The 21,728-nt window shown below is 32.7% G+C and overlaps 1 protein-coding gene across 3 annotated transcripts in view; it reads left to right on the top strand.

Moving 5' to 3' along the window:
* The window catches only part of LOC124367681 (NADPH--cytochrome P450 reductase), a 95,065-nt gene extending 73,723 nt beyond the window's left edge, over window positions 1–21,342 (top strand). For 2 of the 3 annotated variants that reach the window (XM_046824700.1, XM_046824702.1), the window contains exons 8-16: window positions 3,544–3,651; window positions 6,440–6,448; window positions 8,275–8,408; window positions 10,090–10,287; window positions 12,145–12,311; window positions 14,360–14,463; window positions 14,658–14,764; window positions 16,217–16,338; window positions 19,135–21,342. In XM_046824700.1, the coding sequence (XP_046680656.1) occupies window positions 3,544–3,651; window positions 6,440–6,448; window positions 8,275–8,408; window positions 10,090–10,287; window positions 12,145–12,311; window positions 14,360–14,463; window positions 14,658–14,764; window positions 16,217–16,338; window positions 19,135–19,279 (1,094 nt within the window). In that variant the 3' untranslated portion in view covers window positions 19,280–21,342. The remainder of the gene's footprint in view (window positions 1–3,543; window positions 3,652–6,439; window positions 6,449–8,274; window positions 8,409–10,089; window positions 10,288–12,144; window positions 12,312–14,359; window positions 14,464–14,657; window positions 14,765–16,216; window positions 16,339–19,134) is intronic. The other variant, XM_046824701.1, reaches the window with a different exon arrangement.
* The last annotated feature ends 386 nt before the right edge of the window (window positions 21,343–21,728 follow it).

The following is a 21,728-nucleotide window of genomic DNA, read 5'->3' on the forward strand; positions in this document are numbered from 1 at the left end:
ATCGACGGTTTTTTTAATCTCTATTTTTCTATCTTTAGTTAAAAAAAGCCTGGAAAACCACTGGACATTCCATAAAAGTAACTTTAATGCTATTAATAACTCTGCAGCTTGTAGCGGTTGGTAATAGCTTATCTCTGAGTCAATGAAAACATAAATTTAAAATATTATCACAAAGTGTGAGGAGTCAAATTCCTTATGAACTGTAAAATCTTATAAATTTACTCCAATTTAACACTTTTGCTCCTTATTTTTTTAACTTATTTAACATTATAAACAAAAGTGATAAGCCTTATACCTAATCTAATGTTTTTTAAATAGCTTGTCTGTTTCAGTTGAAAAAAGTAGGTATACACACTTGGAAACTATCCGAGATACAAAAGAATGTTTAAAACAAGAAGTTTAGGAAGTGTTATAAGCATGTCAGTACAGTTTTAGTTTTTTCTCTATGTTCATAAATCAAGAACTTCTGATTTAAAAAAGTTTAAATGGCGAACATATTGAAACGAAATGGCTTATCAGGCCGGCCTACGAACTTAGCTTAGACATTTATAAGATCTATTTTAGTACCAAGTTTCAACTAGTTTGGGCTTTTTTTTTGGGACAGTTATCATTTCCACAAGCCGCATTATTAGCATAGATTTCACATGTGGCCATCATTTATAAAGGTGAAACTGAAGATAAATTATTGGTTTTTTATGTTTAACCCTTCAATGTGGGGATTTCCTGGAGCCCACCAACTGCCTGCTGTGGTAGTTTTATGTGCTAATGATCATAGATTGCTATATTTTAGTTATAATTACATTATGTACGTCTTGTAAATATTGTAACAAATTTTATTTTATTAATTTATCTTACATCTAATAAAAACAGCTGTTTAGGTTACAATATTAATTAACATTGAATATTATTCATATCAAGATGAAAAATTACCAGTCAAAAATTTGATTTGGTGTGATAGTTCTTGAAGCAGGTTCCCACACACATTGCAGCCTGGCAATCAAGGCACCAAAATCTTGTTTCTTTCCTTTTTCCTTGTTTGGAACATACCACACAAACTCAGTATGGCTTGGATTTCTTTTCTGTAGGTGGTATATTTTCGATGAAATGCCTCTCAACTAGGCGTTTTGGTTTAGGCTCAATGGAAGGGCGCCCATATACTGGCCTCTTGACTTCTGAGCCATACTTTTCAATAAGACCCTTGATTTGTTCTAGTCTTACAGAAATATTTAGGTTATATATTTAGGAAATATTTAGAAAAAATTTAGGTCTTGGTTGCCCAGTAAAAACTTCTATTTCAGGAATGTAACCCTCCATGGTTTCCCAAATCATTGAGGGACCTTTTTTTGATTTTTAGGCCTAGGAGGCAAGATTTCATTTTCTGGTGTACTTTCCCCAACCAGCAACATTTGATCATCATTTAAATTATCTTCAATACAATCTAACTGTGTATAATCCAAATCTTCCACACCAGGGCTAAAGTCTATCTCACTGCCACAGTCTGACAATTGGTCATTTAGCCAGTCGGCTATTTGGTCACTGCCATTTGACATTGTGATATCTTTACGTTTTATAAACAATAAAGAAATGTCTAAAAGTTATAAATTATAAAAACACTTACCCTAAATTGTTCAAATTATCCATAAAAACAACTAACTTCCACAGATAGGCCTAGGCCTACATCACTCACAAACACCCATTCACTAAATTACTACCATTATTATTTGCTTTTACTGAAGAATGTAATAGTATTATTTAGGCTCAAAATAATAACCTATACGTCTAGTACCTACTATGAACTTAATATAAAACAATTAATATTATACAAGATAATAATATTAAAACACAGTTTAAACACAAGCCGGTCAGCAATAAACAACAACAGACACGATGTATTGGAATATCGTAAGACAGCTGACTGAGTCATCTGTTTGGTTTAGGTTTAGAACAGCTGAATAATATAAAATATTCTGTGAATACGAAAATCAAGAATGGAATGTCCTCTTTCTAACGATATAAAACATCGCTTGAAGTAGTTCAAAGTGTCGCTGCTAGATCGCTTAGGCGTACAGTCTGGCGTTCACGTGAAACCACCGCAACGGGCTTCGTTAGTCAGCCGTGAATGTCACGTGGAACCACGTTGAAGGGTTAATTTGCACAACACCGATTGGAAAATAACTGTCAAGGTTGGTAGTTATATAATTGTAACACTTTCAAACAGAAACTTTATAATCTAACAAAAAAAAAACCTTAAAAGACAAAATTTGTTACAAGCATAACCTTGAAATCTTAGAAGACAGAATTTGTTATAAGCATAAAAATTTCTTTGCAAAAATGTGGACTTGATTTAGTTACAATTTATTTTAAATTTGAAATAGACACAAACATATTCACTTATGGTACAATGGTTCAATTGTATACTTCTATAACTTGAAACGCCCACCATCTTGAATCCTTAAAATCAGTCAAAAAATAAGAAAGAATAGATTGTGCTTGAAATTGCTTTGATTTATGTCATGGGATAAAAATTTTGCCCAAGTACTAATGACCGCCATCTTGAAATGTTTTACTGCTAAGACTGGCTAACAAACTCATCTAAGCTGTGTGTAAGTACTGCCTTTGTACCAAGTTTAGTCTGATTCTATTAAAATACTGTGATTGCTATCACGTTTACATGCTTGCGTTACATTGTATACATACATACACTTTACATACATATATACATATATTTATAACATTTCGGATTATGGTAGTTATGGATTGTGTAGGTCATGATTGGAGAAAATGCTAAAAGTCCCTCGGAAATTTCATCATGAGGCCGATTACAATAGGCATATTTGTATAAAAATCTACCAAATAAGTCAAATATAGCTTGGATAAATGTTTAAACTTCAAGTTTATATAAATTAAGAGAAACCTTTTTGATGCTGGCAAGACAATGTTTATTTAAAGAGGAAAAAATTCAACACTAACTGATTTAGAACATCAAATGGTGCTAAATCAGTGGTGAACCATGGGGTTCCAATGTTTTTTCTATGACACACATTCATATTAGACCAGTAGCTGTTTCACTTAGTGGACAATAGTTGGTATCATTATTCCAATATTCTCTGTGTTGTTTATACCTCTTAATTTTTATATTAGAAAACATTAGTAAAGAAATGTACAATCAAAACATAAGTTATACACACGTTTCCTTTTTATTCAATATCCATGTTTTACCCTCTGGATCGCATTAACTATTTAAATAGGATCTTATATACCTTTAATCTTAAAAAGTAAGTAGTACTAAAATTTTAAAATGGTTCAGCACTGGACGTCATCATAAATTAAAAACACTAACATGGACACATACACGAATACGGACATGGATACAGATTTAAATATTTTGTAAATAAGAACGTTTGGTAAACCCTCTGGTACATTTTGGTAGTGTACAGGTACAAAACTTTTTATTTGTGAAAATTAAAGTCTTATTGTTCTATAATTCTTCAGTAACAATTCAATGCAACTTTTATGAAATAACTTCAGTCAAACTTTGCACAGGTGATCACGTTGCCGTCTATCCAGAGAATGATGCAACATTAGTGGCCAGACTCGGCAAACTTTTGGATGCAGACTTGGACACGATCTTCACTCTCACCAATACGGACGGTAAGCATTGTCAGGCAACATAATGTTTGTATAAAGTCAGTTTATATTTACATTTATTTATTTAATAGCAAATTCCACACACTGAACAGAATCGTAATAACAGCATCTACAGTAAATATAAACACTTAGTTGATCCACGTTGCAAGTGCCATTTGAACAAGATCAAAACAATAAATTCTGCATTCAGTTGTCACTGTTATATAAATATCTGATCTGAACTAACAAAAGTTGACGTTAACGAAAAATCCATCACTACTTCTGCAGACTTTCCTTGGTGTAAATATTTATTACTTAATATTTATAAGTCGGTGATCAATGTAATATATGAAATGTAAAAAGTAAGTATAACATTAATAGAAACTGTACAACTTTTTTTATTTTGAAGGATTGAGTGTCTCATATTATTTTAAAATAAAAAACCATTTAATAATTAGTACAAGTCTTTTTGAAGATATACGAGGGGGTACCCAAAAAAAAACCGGAATTATTTTATAAAAATTATATATTATCAAATTTTTTACAATACAACCTTATCTCCTTCAAAATAATCTCCATTACAACTAATACACTTGTCCCAACGGTATTTCCATTGATCAAAACATTTTTTGTAGTCATCTTTAGAAATGGCTGCATGCTCGAGCTTCGTTTTTTTATTAACCTCTTCAACGCTGTCAAATCGTTGACCTTTCAAGCCTCTTTTCATGTGTGGAAATAAAAAAAAGTTGCATGGAGCGAGGTCAGGTGAGTAAGGTGCGTGGGGCAGTGGAACCATGCCGTTTTTGGCTAAAAACTGCCTAACTGAGATGGCTGTGTGTGCCGGTGCGTTGTCATGGTGGAAGAACCAGTCTCCAGTCTGCCACAAATCGGGTCTTTTCTGGCGAACACTGTTGCGCAATCTTCTTAAAATCTCCAAATAAAATGTTTGGTTGACAGTCTGACCTGGAGGAACAAACTCAGAATGAACAATGCCTTTAGCATCAAAAAAGCAAATCAACATGGTTTTGATGTTTGATTTGACTTGCCGACATTTTTTGGACGAGTTGAAGATGGCGACTTCCATTGGCTTGACTGTTGCTTCGTTTCTGGGTCATAACCATAGCACCATGACTCATCACCAGTAATTACCTTTTCCAGAAAATCGGGATCATTTTCGAGATGTTCTTTCAGAAGGCGGCAAGTTTCAAATCGATGTGCCTTTTGATGGTCAGTCAGAAGTCGAGGAACAAATTTGGCAGCAACCCTTTTCAGTCCTAAATCTCCTGTTAAAATTCGCTGAACCGAGCTCCAAGTTAACCCACTACTCTCTGATAGTTCCTCAATTGTCTGTCGATGGTCGGTGAGCACAAGTTAACGAATTTTCTCAACATTTTCGTCCGTTCGAGAGGTTGATGGACGTCCAGAACGAGGTTTGTCTTCAATCGACATGTCACCATTTTTAAATCGAGCGAACCACTCGTAGACCTGAGTTTTTCCCATAGCATCATCTTTGTAAGCTGTATTCAACATTAAAATAGTTTCTGCAGCATTTTTACCAAGTAAAAAACAAAATTTCACAGCTGCACGTTGTTCACTTAAACTTGCCATGACAAAAAACGAAACAAGAACAAAACAGGGTTAGCGAAAACAGTCACTACGAACGAACAGAATGCACTAGGACAACGGAACTGGGGTCACTGAGCTCGCAATGGGTTGCGCGACACACGCCTAGCGGCAGGAATGTGTAATACACGCTGCCGGCTGCCAGCAATACAATTCCGGTTACTTTTGGGTACCCCCTCGTACATTCACAGTCCGTTATAAGAAGTTGCACTTCTGTTGGTCAGTCCTGTCTGCCTTTTCATTTTTTTTTACTGTGACTGCTTGGACAGTCGTCTGTATGTGGCACATTAGGCACAATCTATTCATGACTCCCCTTTAATGTATTTACAATATATAAAGTCCATAATATTTACATTATAAGCATATAAAAGCACAAAACAGCAAAAAATAATATAGTAGAAAAATAATATTGACAGCCTGGTCAGCCACCAGTTGCTAGAAATGTGAACTGAGGGAACAGAAAGGTAGTTAACTTCATCTAGAACATGTTTGAAAAGTTTCAGACATCTGCCGTAAGATTCCACTATGTATTAGAGCGAAAAACAGAGCTTTGTGTTTTGATACCATTGGCTGGCCGGACAGTCAGCCACAGTGAACATGTCCAGAACTACAGAACTTTTGGACAATTTTTTCCAAATTTCGCAGAGTTTGGCACATGAAATTGTGGTATGAAAAAGCTATTAATTACAAACGTTGTGCTAGGTGAAGTCTGAAAATCTTAACAAAAGACTAAATATACAGACTGTCTGCACCACTTTCCTCCCTTGAAAATTAAAAAAAAAAATGGTCATGAAGTTAATGACTGTATTGTAACTGGGTATGAAGAGTGTGGGTGAAGCTGACATAGTTGTGAAACGAAAGGCAGTAGATGGAATGGGACACATATCCCAATCCTGAGCGTACTGATGTAAACCAACCAGTGTTTGAAATCGCAGGCGGCAGTATCGCAAGCGTTTGTCACGGTGTGATATGTATCGTAATTTGAGTGGTGTGGTTAGCAATACATATTTATTTTCATACAAAATTCCATAGTTTTTTTTATTTCAAAATATCTGTTAATTCTGGAATGCCCACATTGCTCAATTAGTGCACAGTCTGAATTTGAATGAAAACTCTTTGATCAAATTTTTACTTTATAGAACCATTTTATGAAAATGTATGTTTTCCTGATTTTATATTGTTTTTGCAGAGACAGCGAGTGAGTTTTCTCAAGTAAGATGCATTGTTTTTCAATTTTAGAGATTGTTTCTGGTTTATACTCTGTTATTTTGTTTTTCTGTTCGTATATTTTTATTGAAGTTGTTGCACGGTTTTTGTTTGTTCTTGTTAATTCATTATTATGTTACATAATTAATTTTATTTTTTGGTTGTTTATTATCATATCATTAGTTTGTTCTTGGATTGTTTTGAAATAGTTTTTTCTTAGTAATTAGTTGTTTGATTTTCTAAAATTTTGTTAACAAATGTAGTTTTAAAATGTGCTTTTGATTTGATTAAAAATGTTGAATTATTGGTGGAAAGTAACAGAATTTTGTATTTTTAAGTACAAATTGTAAACATTTTACTAGCACTACTTTTTGTTACATTCACTTCCAATTGATTAGATGTGAATTTAACTCATATAAAGGGTGTTTAGTTAAAAACATTCTAGTATCTACATTTACCTCAGCATATCTGTTTTCTATGATATTGTAATATTCAAAATATTTTCTACAAAAAGTGTAAAGATCTGCACTTTAATACTTAACCCATTGAGGTAGTAGTTATACAAGCCTCTGCAGGCCTAGTAGCAGCAATTAACTTTGGTGAAAATGTAAAAATGTAAGTGTTTAGTTATACTGTAATAACTATTTTGGTTTATGGTACAACAATGGAATTTGAAACATTGTTTAAAATAATTGTTCCTATAGATTGTTATATAACATTTAAAGAAACAAATGCTTTGTTTTGTAAGTTACATAAAAAAAATTTCAATGTGCTTAGGCCAAGTCATTTTCTTTGTTTTTTCCCCTGATGTAGGATACTCACTATTTTTTCTTTTACTTTTGCTTGAACAAATTGATCCTTTCTTTGCCCAAATTCGATTGGAAGTGCTAAGAATGTTATCAACTATTATGGGCCTATCAAAAAAAGAATCTTTGGGACCACAGTTAACTAGGCCTACATCTAATGCAGTATGTCTAGGTCTACAAAAGTCAAATGTACGTTCCTGTAGCGCATCCTCATAATCTGAAGGAAGGATAATATCTCTAGATCAGGGTACAATGCAATCTTCAAAGCATTTATCACTATCACTGGCACTTGAATTATAGTCACAATCACTGTACAACACTTTATCAACTTTAGAATCACGTGTTAGAATACACATAATGTAAACAAACAGTCAGAGAACACATTGTACAAGATGAGCCGATTAGAAGCGAAACAGACACAGAATATTTTGAAAATCAAGTTAGCCACAATATGTAAACGAAATTATTTGTTTGGTTGTGGCATCTAAACACTTAGTAAGAGACATACTAAGTGGAAATACGGTGAACTACGTGAATAGTACCTATTATACCTATACCTATTACCAAATATACAAATAGGTATTTAGGCAAATAGGTATTTGTAGTGTAATGAGAAATGCTGACCATATAACCAGCACATGACTCTGCGTTTGGTCCCGGCCGAGTGTCACATAACCAGCGCATATGTATACCTCAATAGGTTAAAATTCATATATTTAATGTTTTGAATTTTAACAAACTTCTGCAACTTGCTTAAAGAATATGTAAAATGTTTTGTAAAATAATGCCTAATTTGAGTTTAATAATTTGATTGAATATTATACCATATAATTAAAAATGTTACATCTACATAAAAAAAACTTTACCATTTATGTTTATTGAACATCGAGTACCAATTTTCATAGTGCATCTGCAAGACTATATGCATCATTACTAAAATGCCTCGCAAAAGGTATAGTAAAATCTTTTTGTTCCGATCAAAAGATGTACAGCAAACATTATTCTGTTGCAGAGGATTCCAGCAAGAAACATCCGTTCCCCTGCCCAACCTCCTACAGAACTGCTCTCACGTACTACATCGACATCACGTCAAACCCTCGCACTCACATCCTCAAGGAGCTGTCAGAGTACGCACAGGACCCTAAGGTAAATCTTTCTTTCGTTGTTCGTGTGACATCATTAAATATTGAAAACTAACGGCATCCACTAAATTTAATATACCTAACAGCGTAAGCACTTGGTTGGGTGCTGCCAGGCCATGGAAACGGGCATTCATGAAAACGAAAAAGCAGATATCCTTGCCAAAATAGATGTAGAATCCCTTAATGTAAAATCTGTGCCAGTCTGTGGAGTAGCTTTATCCTACAGCAAAGCTCTCATAACAGGTTGGGAAAAAAAGGATTAGATCCTTAGACTGGATTAAACAATCTAAAATGTTTTTCTCTCCTTATGCTAAAGGATGGGCAGCTCTCCTAGACCAAATTAAGAAAGATGTAAGATTGATATTAGGGATGTTGACAGGACATGGTCCCCTTATGAAACATCTTATGAAGGTGGGTCTTAGTCAGACTGATGAATGCAGACTCTGTGGAGAAGCAGAAGAATTAGCGGAACACACATGGCTAAACTGTCCTGTCATATCTAAAAATAAGGAATTAATTCCTACGGGCGTATCTTCTCAGTCCCAAGGACATCAGAGAACATGAGCTCTCAAATTTGATACGTTTCTGTAAAAGTCTCAGATTCTGAGGGTAAAAACATAAGGAAGGAGGTGCAAGGGTCTTTTTAGAACTGTGTGGGAACAACCACATCTCTTTCCCTCGAGGGGAAAAAACAGTAATGTTCAAGAGGTAAAAGCCATGTTAGTTTGCATTGGTATATGTGTATATATATTTGGTATATAACATATATAACAGGAATGACTTTAATATTTTATGACTTTGACTTTATGATGGTAATAACAGGAAGAAACAAAAGGCTTAGTGCTTTCCTCAACGATGCTACCAATTGCATATAAACAAGTTTTCCCTTTCAGTGTATTGCTGCTTAAATATAGGTAACATTTCTGGGAATCTTTTAACTGTTTTCTAGTAAATAGTGATGAATATTTATCTCAAGATGAATATTCATCTTGTACATGGCAAAATTGCATTGTGTTTTGTGATTATATTTTATTCTTGAACATTATTTCTTTACTAGTTCGTATTTTTTTATGATGTTAGCCATTTTAACATTAATGGAGTGGGTGTAGTAAAAATCCTTTGAATGAGATAAATGATATTTAACTAGACTTATCCTGGTAATTTGTATAATCCCTATGTATCTGCAGACTATAAATTTTAGAGAGTCTAATTTTATTGTTCCACCAACATTAAATAACATTTATAAAAACATATTATTCATATTTTAATTTTTTCTAAGTTTATAATAAATAGTTTTGTAAATTTGTAAGAATTATATTTACTAACTGATATTTGTTTTTGAAATACACTGTTTTGCAGGGTAAGTAAGTAAATTCCAAGTGGTAATAAAAATTGGAACTTCTGTTTATTATATCACTTCTTTTATTACTTCTGTTTGTTCTGTTGTTGTTGATTATCTTATTTTAGATATTATTCTTATAAATAAAACATGGTAGTCATCCAATAATAATCGTACATTTAGATCTGTAATATGTTAGGTTACTATGATGAGTTCCACTAAATGTGTAAAATTATTTCCAATTATAAACATAGATTGTGTTACTAATAAATTATGTACGGCAGAAAGTTCTATTTTTGAAACATTCAACTGAACATGTGATTTAACTTTTTTGTGTATGTTGCAGGAGAAGGAACAGCTGAGACTTATGGCGAGTACTAGCCCTGAGGGTAAACAGCTGTACAACCAGTGGATCATCCAGGATAACCGCAACATCCTGCACATCCTGGAGGACATGCCGTCAGTCAAGCCAGAGATAGACCACTTGTGCGAGTTGCTCCCCAGGCTGCAGTGTCGTTATTACTCGATATCGTCGTCTTCTAAGGTGAGCAAAGAAGACTCTGAAAGCCTTTCAGTAGGGCCAGAGCTGGGCTGTGGAGTAGTCTTCTCCTACAATAAAGCTATTGTAAATGCCCGAGAAAAGAGGATCAGATCTAAGACACGAAGAAAGGCCTCAAGAAATATTTTGGTAATAGTTTCCTTATTTAACCATTAGAGTTCAGGAGCAATTCTACTGTTGAGTTCATTTAGCTTAAGCAAAATTGTTAGGGTTCCGAGTTTATAATCAATTCAGTTCAAAATTTTTTATTCATTTTTATGTAGATGTGTATAATTTAAATAGTGTCAAATTTCTATACACTACTAAATTAAAAATAATTACATTTTAAGTTAGTATTTTCAATATTTACAACCTTAATTCATAAAATACAATAATTTAAAATTAGAAAGAGGATAGTTTCTCAATAGAGTAAAGTGCTTTATTGAGTAAATAAACTTTGAGCATTTTTTTTTAAACTTTAGGCCATTTTCAGTTTTTTATCACATAACCAGGCAGCTTAAAAACAGAAGTGGGTTCACACGTTTACTGTTAACTTAAAAAGGTGAGAGGTTAGACAAGAATGTATTGAAATATTATAATTAAGAATAGAATCAATGCTTTTTTGACTAAAGGAATCATTGATTTAATTTAAAAACATATATTTTTTCTAGAAAACATTACATATATAATTGTAATGAATTTTGATAGTTTAATCAGTGGTAGACTTCATGAACAAGTAGAAAAAACTAAATATTTTAGGCTTATGATGTATGAACATTTGACATTGGGAATATGCATAGATCACACTGTTAATAAAATGTCTATTGGTCTGTATTTTAACCCTAGATTTGTGATACGGGACTAGTTAGTTCCACATGTCGATGGATGTGTAATCCAGATCCATAGCATATATTTCAAGTGCTGATGAAGATTATTTGCAAACTGAGATCTCATTCTCTTGGATGCATTTAGAACAACCGTAGTAAAACGAAATAACAGATTTTTTATAATCAGATTTTGCTTTGTTTTGATCAAGTTTTTGTTTTGTTATGTGGGGTTTAAGCGATTAGCCAGTATTACCAGCAGAATATTAAACTTTTTCTCTTTCTTTTACTGCTGACATATTTATGATAACCTAAATTTATGTAATAATAATATTATGGTCAAAAATTTGCCAAATATATAAAAAACCCATATATTACATGAACATTTTCGGATCTTTTGATATACAAGAAAAAAATTTATCTTCTGGAATGACTTCACTGATATAATTTTCAACATTTGTACCTCATTAACACTAAAAGTAACTTTTGTCTGGATACAATTAATATTAGAGAATTTTTTTAAAACCTGGTTTTGCCAAAGTTTAATTTATTTTCTGTTCTTGGAAAAATAAATAGTAAACAAAAACACATTTTTTAAAACAGCTCTAAGGTACCAGTACTGGTAGTCGCGTTCTACATGTGGTGTATGTGTAGAGATTCCATACATGTATATCGGCATGTCACACCACACACTGTCAGATGAAATGACGTTAAAAGAGTAACAATTGTTAATGATTTATTATTTGTGCATCATGCGTTTCAGTTTGCTTCCCAATAGTCGTCAATCAATACATTTACACGTTCCTACACATTTGTGGTACTTTCCTAACTTATACTGTATACAATAAATTAAAATTAGACAGTATGGACATTACCATATCATGTGATTCTGATTGCATGGACCTATTTGTTGAAAATCACCTTTGAATAAGAATTCAATTAGTGTTTCTAAATTCCAATTTGCACCAAATCTAATTTACAACTCTGGCCTTCTATAACTCTGGTAGTGCGGAGTAAAATGTCTGCTGACCTGTTACAGCTGTACCCCACGACGGTACACATCACCGCAGTCAAGGTAGAGTACACCACTCCCACCAACCGACTCAACAAGGGAGTGGCAACCTGCTGGCTGAGCAACAAGATACCACCTGTAGACGACGGCAGCCCTCCAATGGTTCCTATCTTCATTCGGAAGTCACAGTTCAAGTGAGTGAGTGGTAGGGGGAAGTAGTTACGATGTTTTTGAAACTAGACATGATCAAAAGTGTCAGGTAATTTGTCAAGAAAGAGAGGGTCTTGTAAAAAAATGGAGGTAAAAGAACATATTTTTTCCTTAGTTATCAAAATCCTTGGTTGATTGTTAAGAAATAGAAATTTTTCAATGTATGAATTTTTAGGTACTTATTAAAAACTAATATCCATTGTAGGTATGGAACAATTTGGAAATTCTACAAAAAAACATGTAGTACAAATTTTTGTTGGTAATTTTGGCTCAATATGGTATATAAAAACTGTGCCACAAGAGAAAACGTTACTCTATACTAATAAAATCACTGAAGAGATGGGACTGACTTGACAGAGCATGACTTGACAAAAGCTGCACAACAAAAAACATAATTCAACATGATGTTTAAAATTTTAATATGAAGGCAGACCTAAAAAGTACAGTGACTATGGTACAAGAAAATACGTAACTTGATTTTAACTCGGTAAGAACAATAGCAATACAATGACGTAACGTAGGACAAATTACACAAGTAAATAAAAATAAAACATGATTATAGTATTAACTATTTTCGTACTAATAAATAACTTGACAGAGCACAAAAAAGTTTATAACTTGACATGATATGAAGTCATGATTCAAAGAGACAACTGACAAAAGCACACATACATGTTGCAAGAGACTTAATTTTGCAGTATGAAAAATCATAATAATTAACGATCATAACATGATTACATTTCCACTACTCTAGAGAGCTGTTTATTATTTTATAAATATTATTTTAATAACATACTTCTTAGTGTAGTAGTGCACTGAGATGGAATTGAGAAATTGTGATGTAAAAATAAATATAATTTTATATTAGCATTAAATTTACAAATAATTAAAGATACATTACTTTTTTCATTATATATATATATATATATATATATATATATATATATATATATATATATATAAAGCTTATTACTGAATGTGCTGTGCAAGTTAGGATATTGATCCAGGAAATAATAATAGAAAGTAATTCATTTTTTTTACAAACTCTAAACTAAACTGTAATGATCTTCATGTAAATTTATTTTTTGATTTTATGGGTACGGTACTGTTTATATTATTTTTAGCTAAACCTTGTCTACTACTTCTATTTACTTTACCTATATTGTTATTAATAATTTCAAAACAGTTTTTAAATTTAAAAAAGTACATTTAAAATTCTTTTTTACTTTCTAGCCCTCATGTTGATCAAGAAATTTATCTTAAAACGATTCACCTTTAAAATAGTGTCTAATTTTATATTTAAATAGTAATCACGCCTTAAAACGTTAGAAGATAGTGAACCTTAAAGAATTAATCCTCCTTAAGCAGTTTTCATATTTAACTTTTAGCTATTATTTTTAACCTCTCTTTTACTAATTAAGGGTACAGTATTAATTTTGTTTTGATCATTACACCCTTATTTGAAAGAAATGGACATAAAAGAATCGATAGTTGTTTACACTTCTGTTAGTCTACACTCAGCAACACAATGTGGCTTATTTTTATGTAATAATAACAATCATGTTCTATAATAAACATTTTATTTTAATAACACATCTATAACATTACAAGCTTTTCTAACCACGCCTTATGTATGTATTGATGTCATATAACACAACAACGAATAATCCTAATTGTTGATTGGACAAACTTTTGGAGATTAAAAACACATTTTGATAGTCGAATAGCCATAATAAAATAATGATTTTATAAAAATAAGATTGCAAGAGTTTACTTACATTAATTACTTTAAATGCCTACAATACCTTGTGGAATTTTAAACATTTTTTTCTTGTCTTTAGCAAATGTATATGTATAACAGTTGATATATTTTTTAATTAACCTAAATTAACACAAATTGTACTACTTTAATTTCTATCTTTCCATGACTCATTTAAGTCCTACCTCCCTCCCCCTTCCCACTCTGAATCACTATATCTTGCCCTGTATGACTCATTATAAGCTTCTTCCCTGACTGACGTGTATGTTGCAGGCTTCCTACTCGTATGCAGACTCCAATCCTGATGATAGGACCAGGAACCGGTTTGGCTCCATTCCGAGGGTTCATCCAAGAGAGGGATCTTGCTAGACGAGATGGTAAAATAGCACTTTCCTTACATTCTTCTTCTTCTTTTAATAACAAATTCTTACATTACTCAAGGAGTAGATTAGGCACACCTTGTTATCACTTTAAAATATCAAAATAAGTTGTCTATTAGTTATACTAGTAAGTGGAAATTACTTGTCCACTTTGAATTGGACAAACCTAGTAATCTAAGTGTTGCCTACAGGTAAACCTGTTGGAAACACCATTCTGTACTTCGGCTGTCGTAAGAAGGCTGAGGATTTCCTGTACCAGGAGGAGCTGGAAGGCTATGAGAAAACAGGCCTGTTGACGGTAAGTAATTTCAAATTTCAAGAATGTTGGGAATGGTTTTGAGGCTTATTTCACCTCCATTTTGTGACTATGTCTCATGTTTTACAATATTACAAAAAATAGAACAATGTAAAAGTCAGTTTATCCAACTTTTTGTATGTTATTAGTGGGATGTTTTTCAGCCCTAACCTCCATAAGCAATCTTTTACCTTTATTACAAACATGCGACAAATAAAATTAATACAGATATATTTATTAGCACAAATAAATCAATTGCCGCATTCTAATAAATATCTTTTACAGTCATAAAGAAACATTCTCTATATTAATTGGAATTTGTATGGTGCCAATAGTTGAATGTTTGAATAAAAACAAGGACATCTAAAGTTTTTATTAATATTGCTTTACTATTTGTTTGATAACAACATTGCGACTTGAGATTTTTTGTTACAAAATCACGGTTTTGTCTGGCTTTTTGGAAACGGCTGTAAGAACACTGAATACACTCTTTTTAGTGTGCCTATTATCGTTCTGGTGAACATTTATTTATAATAATTATATACAGGTGGACCACGTTAATCTAAATAATTGTTGCTCAAGCTGTTCGGAAACACTAATATAACATCAGAAACACGCTAAAATTAATTTTACTTTACTCAGTGGCTCACACAGACTTTTAGGTTTATCTAAAAATATAAGTTCAAAAATAATGACTGCAGCTGAAGGGTGTTCAGAGTAACGTAGCAATCAGATTAATGTCTGTAAATTATTAAAAAAAACATAGCCAATGATGACGGTAGTTTTTTACAACCATTGGGCGGAAGTATCAGTTCTACATTTTTCATTAGCAGTAAAACGGGCCATAGTAGTAGCAGTAGGAGTAATCCATACAATGTTATGTGTGCTATAATGTCACATAGTTTTTATACAATCAATTTGTATATTTGGTGAGTTTTATTTTAATTTTCTTATTTTTTTACATGGTATTCTATAAAATAAGAAATGTCCCCACAGGCACTCAAGCAATGCTGGGTATTCTGGTTTTTTTAATTACATATTCCTAACATCAACGTAGAATACAAAAATTGTTCTAAATGGCCAACTGCTCTAGCCATACAGGAAGAGAAAGAAATCGTTAGTAACAGCTGGCTGAACACACGACCTCAGGGGACAAAGCAAATGACTAGATATGACTGGGTAAAGGCATAGCAGGTAGCGTAATAGTAGTGCTGACCATCTGAGTGGAAAGGACAATAATATTTCCAAAGTCATGCAAATTGACTGAAAAACTACTTTGACCTATGTGTATATAATATTTGGAAATGACCGTGACACTCAGAGCTAACTTTAACAGTTTATTTATTATTTGTGTTTAATGTAGTTCTCTAATAACACTGTAAGTTGTCAAATTTATTTGTTTACTTTATTATATTTTAATGCTCAAGAACTAATACTGTATTATTACTTTTTCAGATGCATGTAGCATTCTCACGAGACCAGGGTGAGAAGGTGTATGTAACTCATTTACTGAATCAAAATAAGGATGAGGTTTGGACAGTCATTGGGGAAAACAACGGCCACTTGTATGTCTGTGGGTGAGTACGACATTCTAGATTGAAAAAAATAAATATTTATGCTGTAAATCATGTAATGCTAAATTTTTTCACTTTTTATATTGTCAGATATCCTTGTAAAGAGTTGTTTAAGAGTCTTCCTTTCACCCGGATGTGGCATCATCAATTCGTAGGATATCCCAAAGTATCGCTAATGTCGAATATTTCACTGCGTTAGAAGCTTATATCCACTACCAAATTATTTTTAGTGTAAAATTAAAAATGTTTTGATCCACATATTTAGCACAAATATATACCATAGGTATAAGCAGAGTCTTGTTATGCTCATGTAAATCTCTCATACCATCCTACATTTTATAACATTTTGGTAGTATAACACAGGATCTGTCGACAAACTAACAGTGGTGTACTGAAGCTGAGTCACAGAACTAACAAGGGAATCATTCCCACCATGTGTGTTTCCCCTCTACAGAGTCTCAGCTCACTCTGAAGTGAAGTATTTAAGTAGAGGACCGTAATGTTATTAAGGAACGCTTACGTACGTTGTGCAGTGAACGTGCATTCACATTTAAGAAGACACCTGTCATCTGCACTTGCTCTTTGGGTAACACATGGGACCATGGGTAAATTTTAAGAATCAATAATAGAAGTAAAACTGTCACAAAATGGCTCATAAGAGTTGACAACGCTTTGGTAAATTCGATAACTAAGCGTCGTCTCTTGGGAAGTGTTCAAATTGTCACAAAAGATCTTTGGTAATTATCTTCTAAATCATAATCTTAATTTTATAAACGTTCTGAAATATTTTGTTTGAAGTGATTTAATGTATTTCTTAATTATGCCTGTTTTTAACGTTTGGTGTGTTATAGGAAATTCTTTAATGTTTGCTGTATTTATTTTAGATCATTTGAAGGGATTACTTTTTTGCCAGTTGTTTTTGATGTCTTTATGGCGTGAAACAATTACTGTTAAACTGGGATAATCTGAACATTTTGGATAGTTTGAACTTTTCTCAATCCTTCGAAATTTCTGTACAATAATAATAAAAGTCTGCATAATTCAATGTTTGGGTATTTAAAATATTTTGTTAGGCTCTTTAGTTTGAACTATTTAAGTTCCACTGTATCAGATCTGCCAGTTTGTATTTTTTTTTTTTTTTTGTAGTTTGTATTCCTGATTGTATTTTTGCCAGTCCCTTCAGTATATGGTGATAGTTTATTACAAGCATCAATAGAGTTATAAACTCTAGGTTCTCTTAATCCCTTTTAATTATGGGGCATGTCTCACTACAGGGGGAGTTGATGTCTCCTCACTTAAATACCACCACTTATCATTCTATAGGACTAGATTACTTTTTCTTCAACACTTAGTAATCTGGGAGCAATAGGGCTGGAACATGTACTGAAAACCCGACACAATTTTTTCTTGACTATGATTCAGTTAATTATCATGCAACATTGTATCGTCACCCCCTCCATTTGAAGGAAGAGAGAACTTAAAAGGGACAAAATCTACTCTTTTCTTTATAGTGTGCAGGGAAAAATACATGCCTGGTTGGCACCTAAAATTTTAAATTGTGTAGAAACCTCATAGTACTTTTCATTATTATTTTGATGAAAAGACTTTTATTCCTCTTATCTTTTGGCCCAAATTTCTTCCCTATACATCTGATGAATGGGGTTCTTGTGACAAGCACAGAGAAGGAGCTTATGTCCCACTCTTCATGTACAGTCGCTTGAAGTGGGTCTCCAACGGCAGGTGAATAGTTCCATTTGATTCTCCTACAAGGTCATATTCTCTTTAAAAGGGCCTCTTTAGTCTCGAGGCTCCCTGAATACTTTTATGGTCTTCAACAAATTTCCATGTTTGATCAAGTGTGGTCCATCCTGGTTTAATTTCATCAGTATCAATCCAGTGGGCTCACCCAGCAGGGATCACTTCTGGCTGGTTTATACCTACCAGTTGAACCCACCACTGGGCACAGCAAAAACCGATGTGCCACTTCAATCTGGGCAACCTTATGGATGTCCAGTAGTGGTACATCACTAACCGCAAATGTTGAGATTCTGGGGTTCATGGGCAATTCGATAGGTCTAGTCTACTGTGGAAGATGACTGTTGGAGTTGGTGGGGTTTGTTCCCTTACCTCAGAGGCTCTTGTTAACCTCAACAAGGGTGTGCCACCCCCTGCCTACTTTGACTGGAGAGGCTGGTTCAGAGCTGGCCTCCCCTTCTTCCGAGATGACTTTGAGATGTAGTGCCTCCGGAAGCAGCGCAAAGGTTCTTACAGGACTAAGTGCAATTTATAAGATTCTTGTCCTAAGAGAACAAAAAAAAATAAAATAAAATAAAATCCAGTGGGCTTTCCCATCCGCCATCGAATGAAAGTCTAACACTTCACATGATATTTAAGTAGGTTACTCTACACAGTCTGAAGCAAGTTACGTTTCAGACTTCTGATTCTTGAAAGAAGACGCAATTACTATTCCCGTGACCCAGATATGGGCCAGTTTAGTCGAAACATTACTATTTACAACTCATAATTGATGAGTCATGGGATGTTTTTGCCGAGTGATTGGAAGCTTGCATAATAAAGGCTCTCCCACAACTGACTGCTTCTTCACACCAAATTCATCCTTATCTGGTCCCATTCATACTCTCGTTGTCCATGCTATGCGGTATAGCCTGACAACTCGGAGCTATGGAAAATCAGTATTGTACTAGCACATTTTCTATTCTTTAAAATACTTTTCCCTGTTTAAAAAACAAAATTTAAAACACTACAAACTGAATCCTCACATCACATTCAATGTTCCAGTGATGCAAGAACAATGGCAAGAGATGTGCACGATATTGTTGTCCAAGTGGTCCAAGAGAAAGGTAACATGACGCAGGAGCAAGCACTGGCCTATGTCAAAAAGATGGAGGCGCAGAAGAGATACTCCGCAGATGTCTGGAGCTGAACATGTCTATGCACGCCTACTCTTGACAATCTGCCTCAGCTCATTTTAGTTATGGAGAACTAATCAATCTTGTTAATAGTTGAATTTTAAGAAATCACTAATTGCCTTCTTATAGGGATAGACAGTTGAGTAACCTTTAGAAGCTAGTCTTCTGTTAGAAAATTATAATTTTAAGTTTTATTTATTTTTTACACAGAACAAGGTAGTAATGTTAATTAATGTATATCTAAGGGATTTGTTCGATTTGTGAATAGCATCAACACAAGTTAAAAGAAATCAGAAATATTTGACAGTTTAGTCTTTGCAAAAATCTACATTGGATTTTTGGTTCAAATTTCTATGTTTTAATAAGTTTCCAAACAGAACAAGTTGTGTGACAAAATTGTTCTCAAAAAATTCTTGAAACGTGTTTGACAGATCAATTGACGTTTATATGATTAAGGATGTGTATGCTAACACACATGTGACTTTAAAGCTTTTTAATGCCTTTCATATTGAGAGGTTGAACAAATGTAGTGTCTTTTTCAAAACCCAAAATGGACTGTTCTTAAGCTAGTCCAATTCATTGTCAAATTGTATGCTGCCTGAATGTGTCAGTGAATTGCCATCCACCAGTTTACTGACATCCCTTGTTTATTTTTACACAATTTTTTAAATAATTTAAAAAAATGTGCCAAGAGCGATGCCCCTTCCTCACCTTAATCTTAAATGTTTTAATCGGGGATTTCACAAACACGCCTTTTAAGACAAAATCGATATTTTCATTATATAGACTCTTGGATGTTGTAACATGTGGGCTGGTAATACGTTATATCCATAATTCATTAGTTTTTTCATAGTGTACATTTCAATATCCTTCAGCATGGACTGAAAAGCTAGATTATGTGAGAACACATAACACTTTCCTATCTCTTTCTAACAGGCTCAACAATTTTTCAGTGCTGCGTCTTTTCTAATGTGATGTTTAATTATGCTATTTGTGATAAATACTAATAGTTTAGTTAGAAGTAACAATCCAAATATATTTGTATAGTTTAGAGTTTGAAAAATTCTTTTTAATTAACAGTAAGTTTTTATTCCTGTCTTAAAAGTATTTATGCCCATCTGAAAATAACATATTTTTTAATTCATTTTACATGACAGGGTGGTAAATGCTCCACCAACCTATTTCAATTTGTTTTAATGTATTAATTTTAAGGTACAATCCAAAAACATTATTATCTGTGCTGTAACAATCTGGTATTAATTTATTTTGCAATTGCTACTATATTTTAAATTGTGTATAAGATGGACCATTAAGATCTCGGTTTACTATCTGGTCTTAAACAATAAAATGGGCCCAAAAAAACAAATATCACAGGGTAAAAATTGCTTTATAAGGCATAAAAATTAACTAACTATACATTGATTGTTGTTTTAGATCTTGAAGCTAAAGCAACTTGTATTAATATTGAGAAATGACTTTAACTTTTGCCTATGAATGTTCATTAGGCATGCTTGAGTCAAATTTATAATTGAAAAGAAAACAAAAATGGACAACAAATATTAAATCAAATCACGTTTTTCTTTTTATAAATATTAATAGTTTTAGTAATTATAAAATATTCTTTTAAGATATCATCAAACTTTGAATAGGATTGCACTGTTATTAAATAATCCCAAAATATTAAATCATAAATAACTTTTACTTTAAATCATGGAACTCATTTTACCATCTTTCATATCAAGTTCACAAAAAAGTATAAATAAAAAATAAACTATAGAGTATTTTTATGTAGAATATTTTTATAAAAATAAATGTTATTGCATAGTTTTTAAGAGATTTATACTGTATATATGGTAGGATTAACAACTGTCTTGCTCCGTAAATTAATTGCCGTGATTGTATATATTTAAGTTGTTAATGTTCATTTTTGTTATGCATATAAATAAATATATTGAAATTTATATAGTTATTACTTAAATTATGTTTATTGTTATGAACAATACTTTTGTTTGATAGTGTTTAAAATTTATAAAGCACTTTTGTCTTTGGTGAAATAAAAGTTTTAATATTATTCGGATTGCATGTCTTTTTATTTATATTACCAGGAAAATATTGTGTAACCAGGTTTCAGTAAAATAGTAACATTTAAAATCTTTATGTGAAGTATTAAAAAAAATTATAGATTACTCAGGAAGAAAATACTTTTAAACATTTAAATTGTATTTAACCTTTTGTGTGTCACACTAACAGGCTTTAATCTCCAATTGTATATGAGAGAAATGCCACGTGATGAATCTTTGTCACAACCTATTTGAACCCTTCGAGGTTCAATGACAAAATATCAACCATGGTATTAATATTTGCAAAAAGACTGTATGGACAATACATTATCCGATTGTGTTTTTGTTACAAATAAGTAGATTTACTTGAACATGTAAATTTCGTGGCCTTGGAAACATTGTT

This window comes from Homalodisca vitripennis, chromosome 8 (assembly GCF_021130785.1).
Source record: "Homalodisca vitripennis isolate AUS2020 chromosome 8, UT_GWSS_2.1, whole genome shotgun sequence".
In the NCBI taxonomy this organism is placed as follows: Eukaryota; Metazoa; Arthropoda; class Insecta; order Hemiptera; family Cicadellidae; genus Homalodisca; species Homalodisca vitripennis.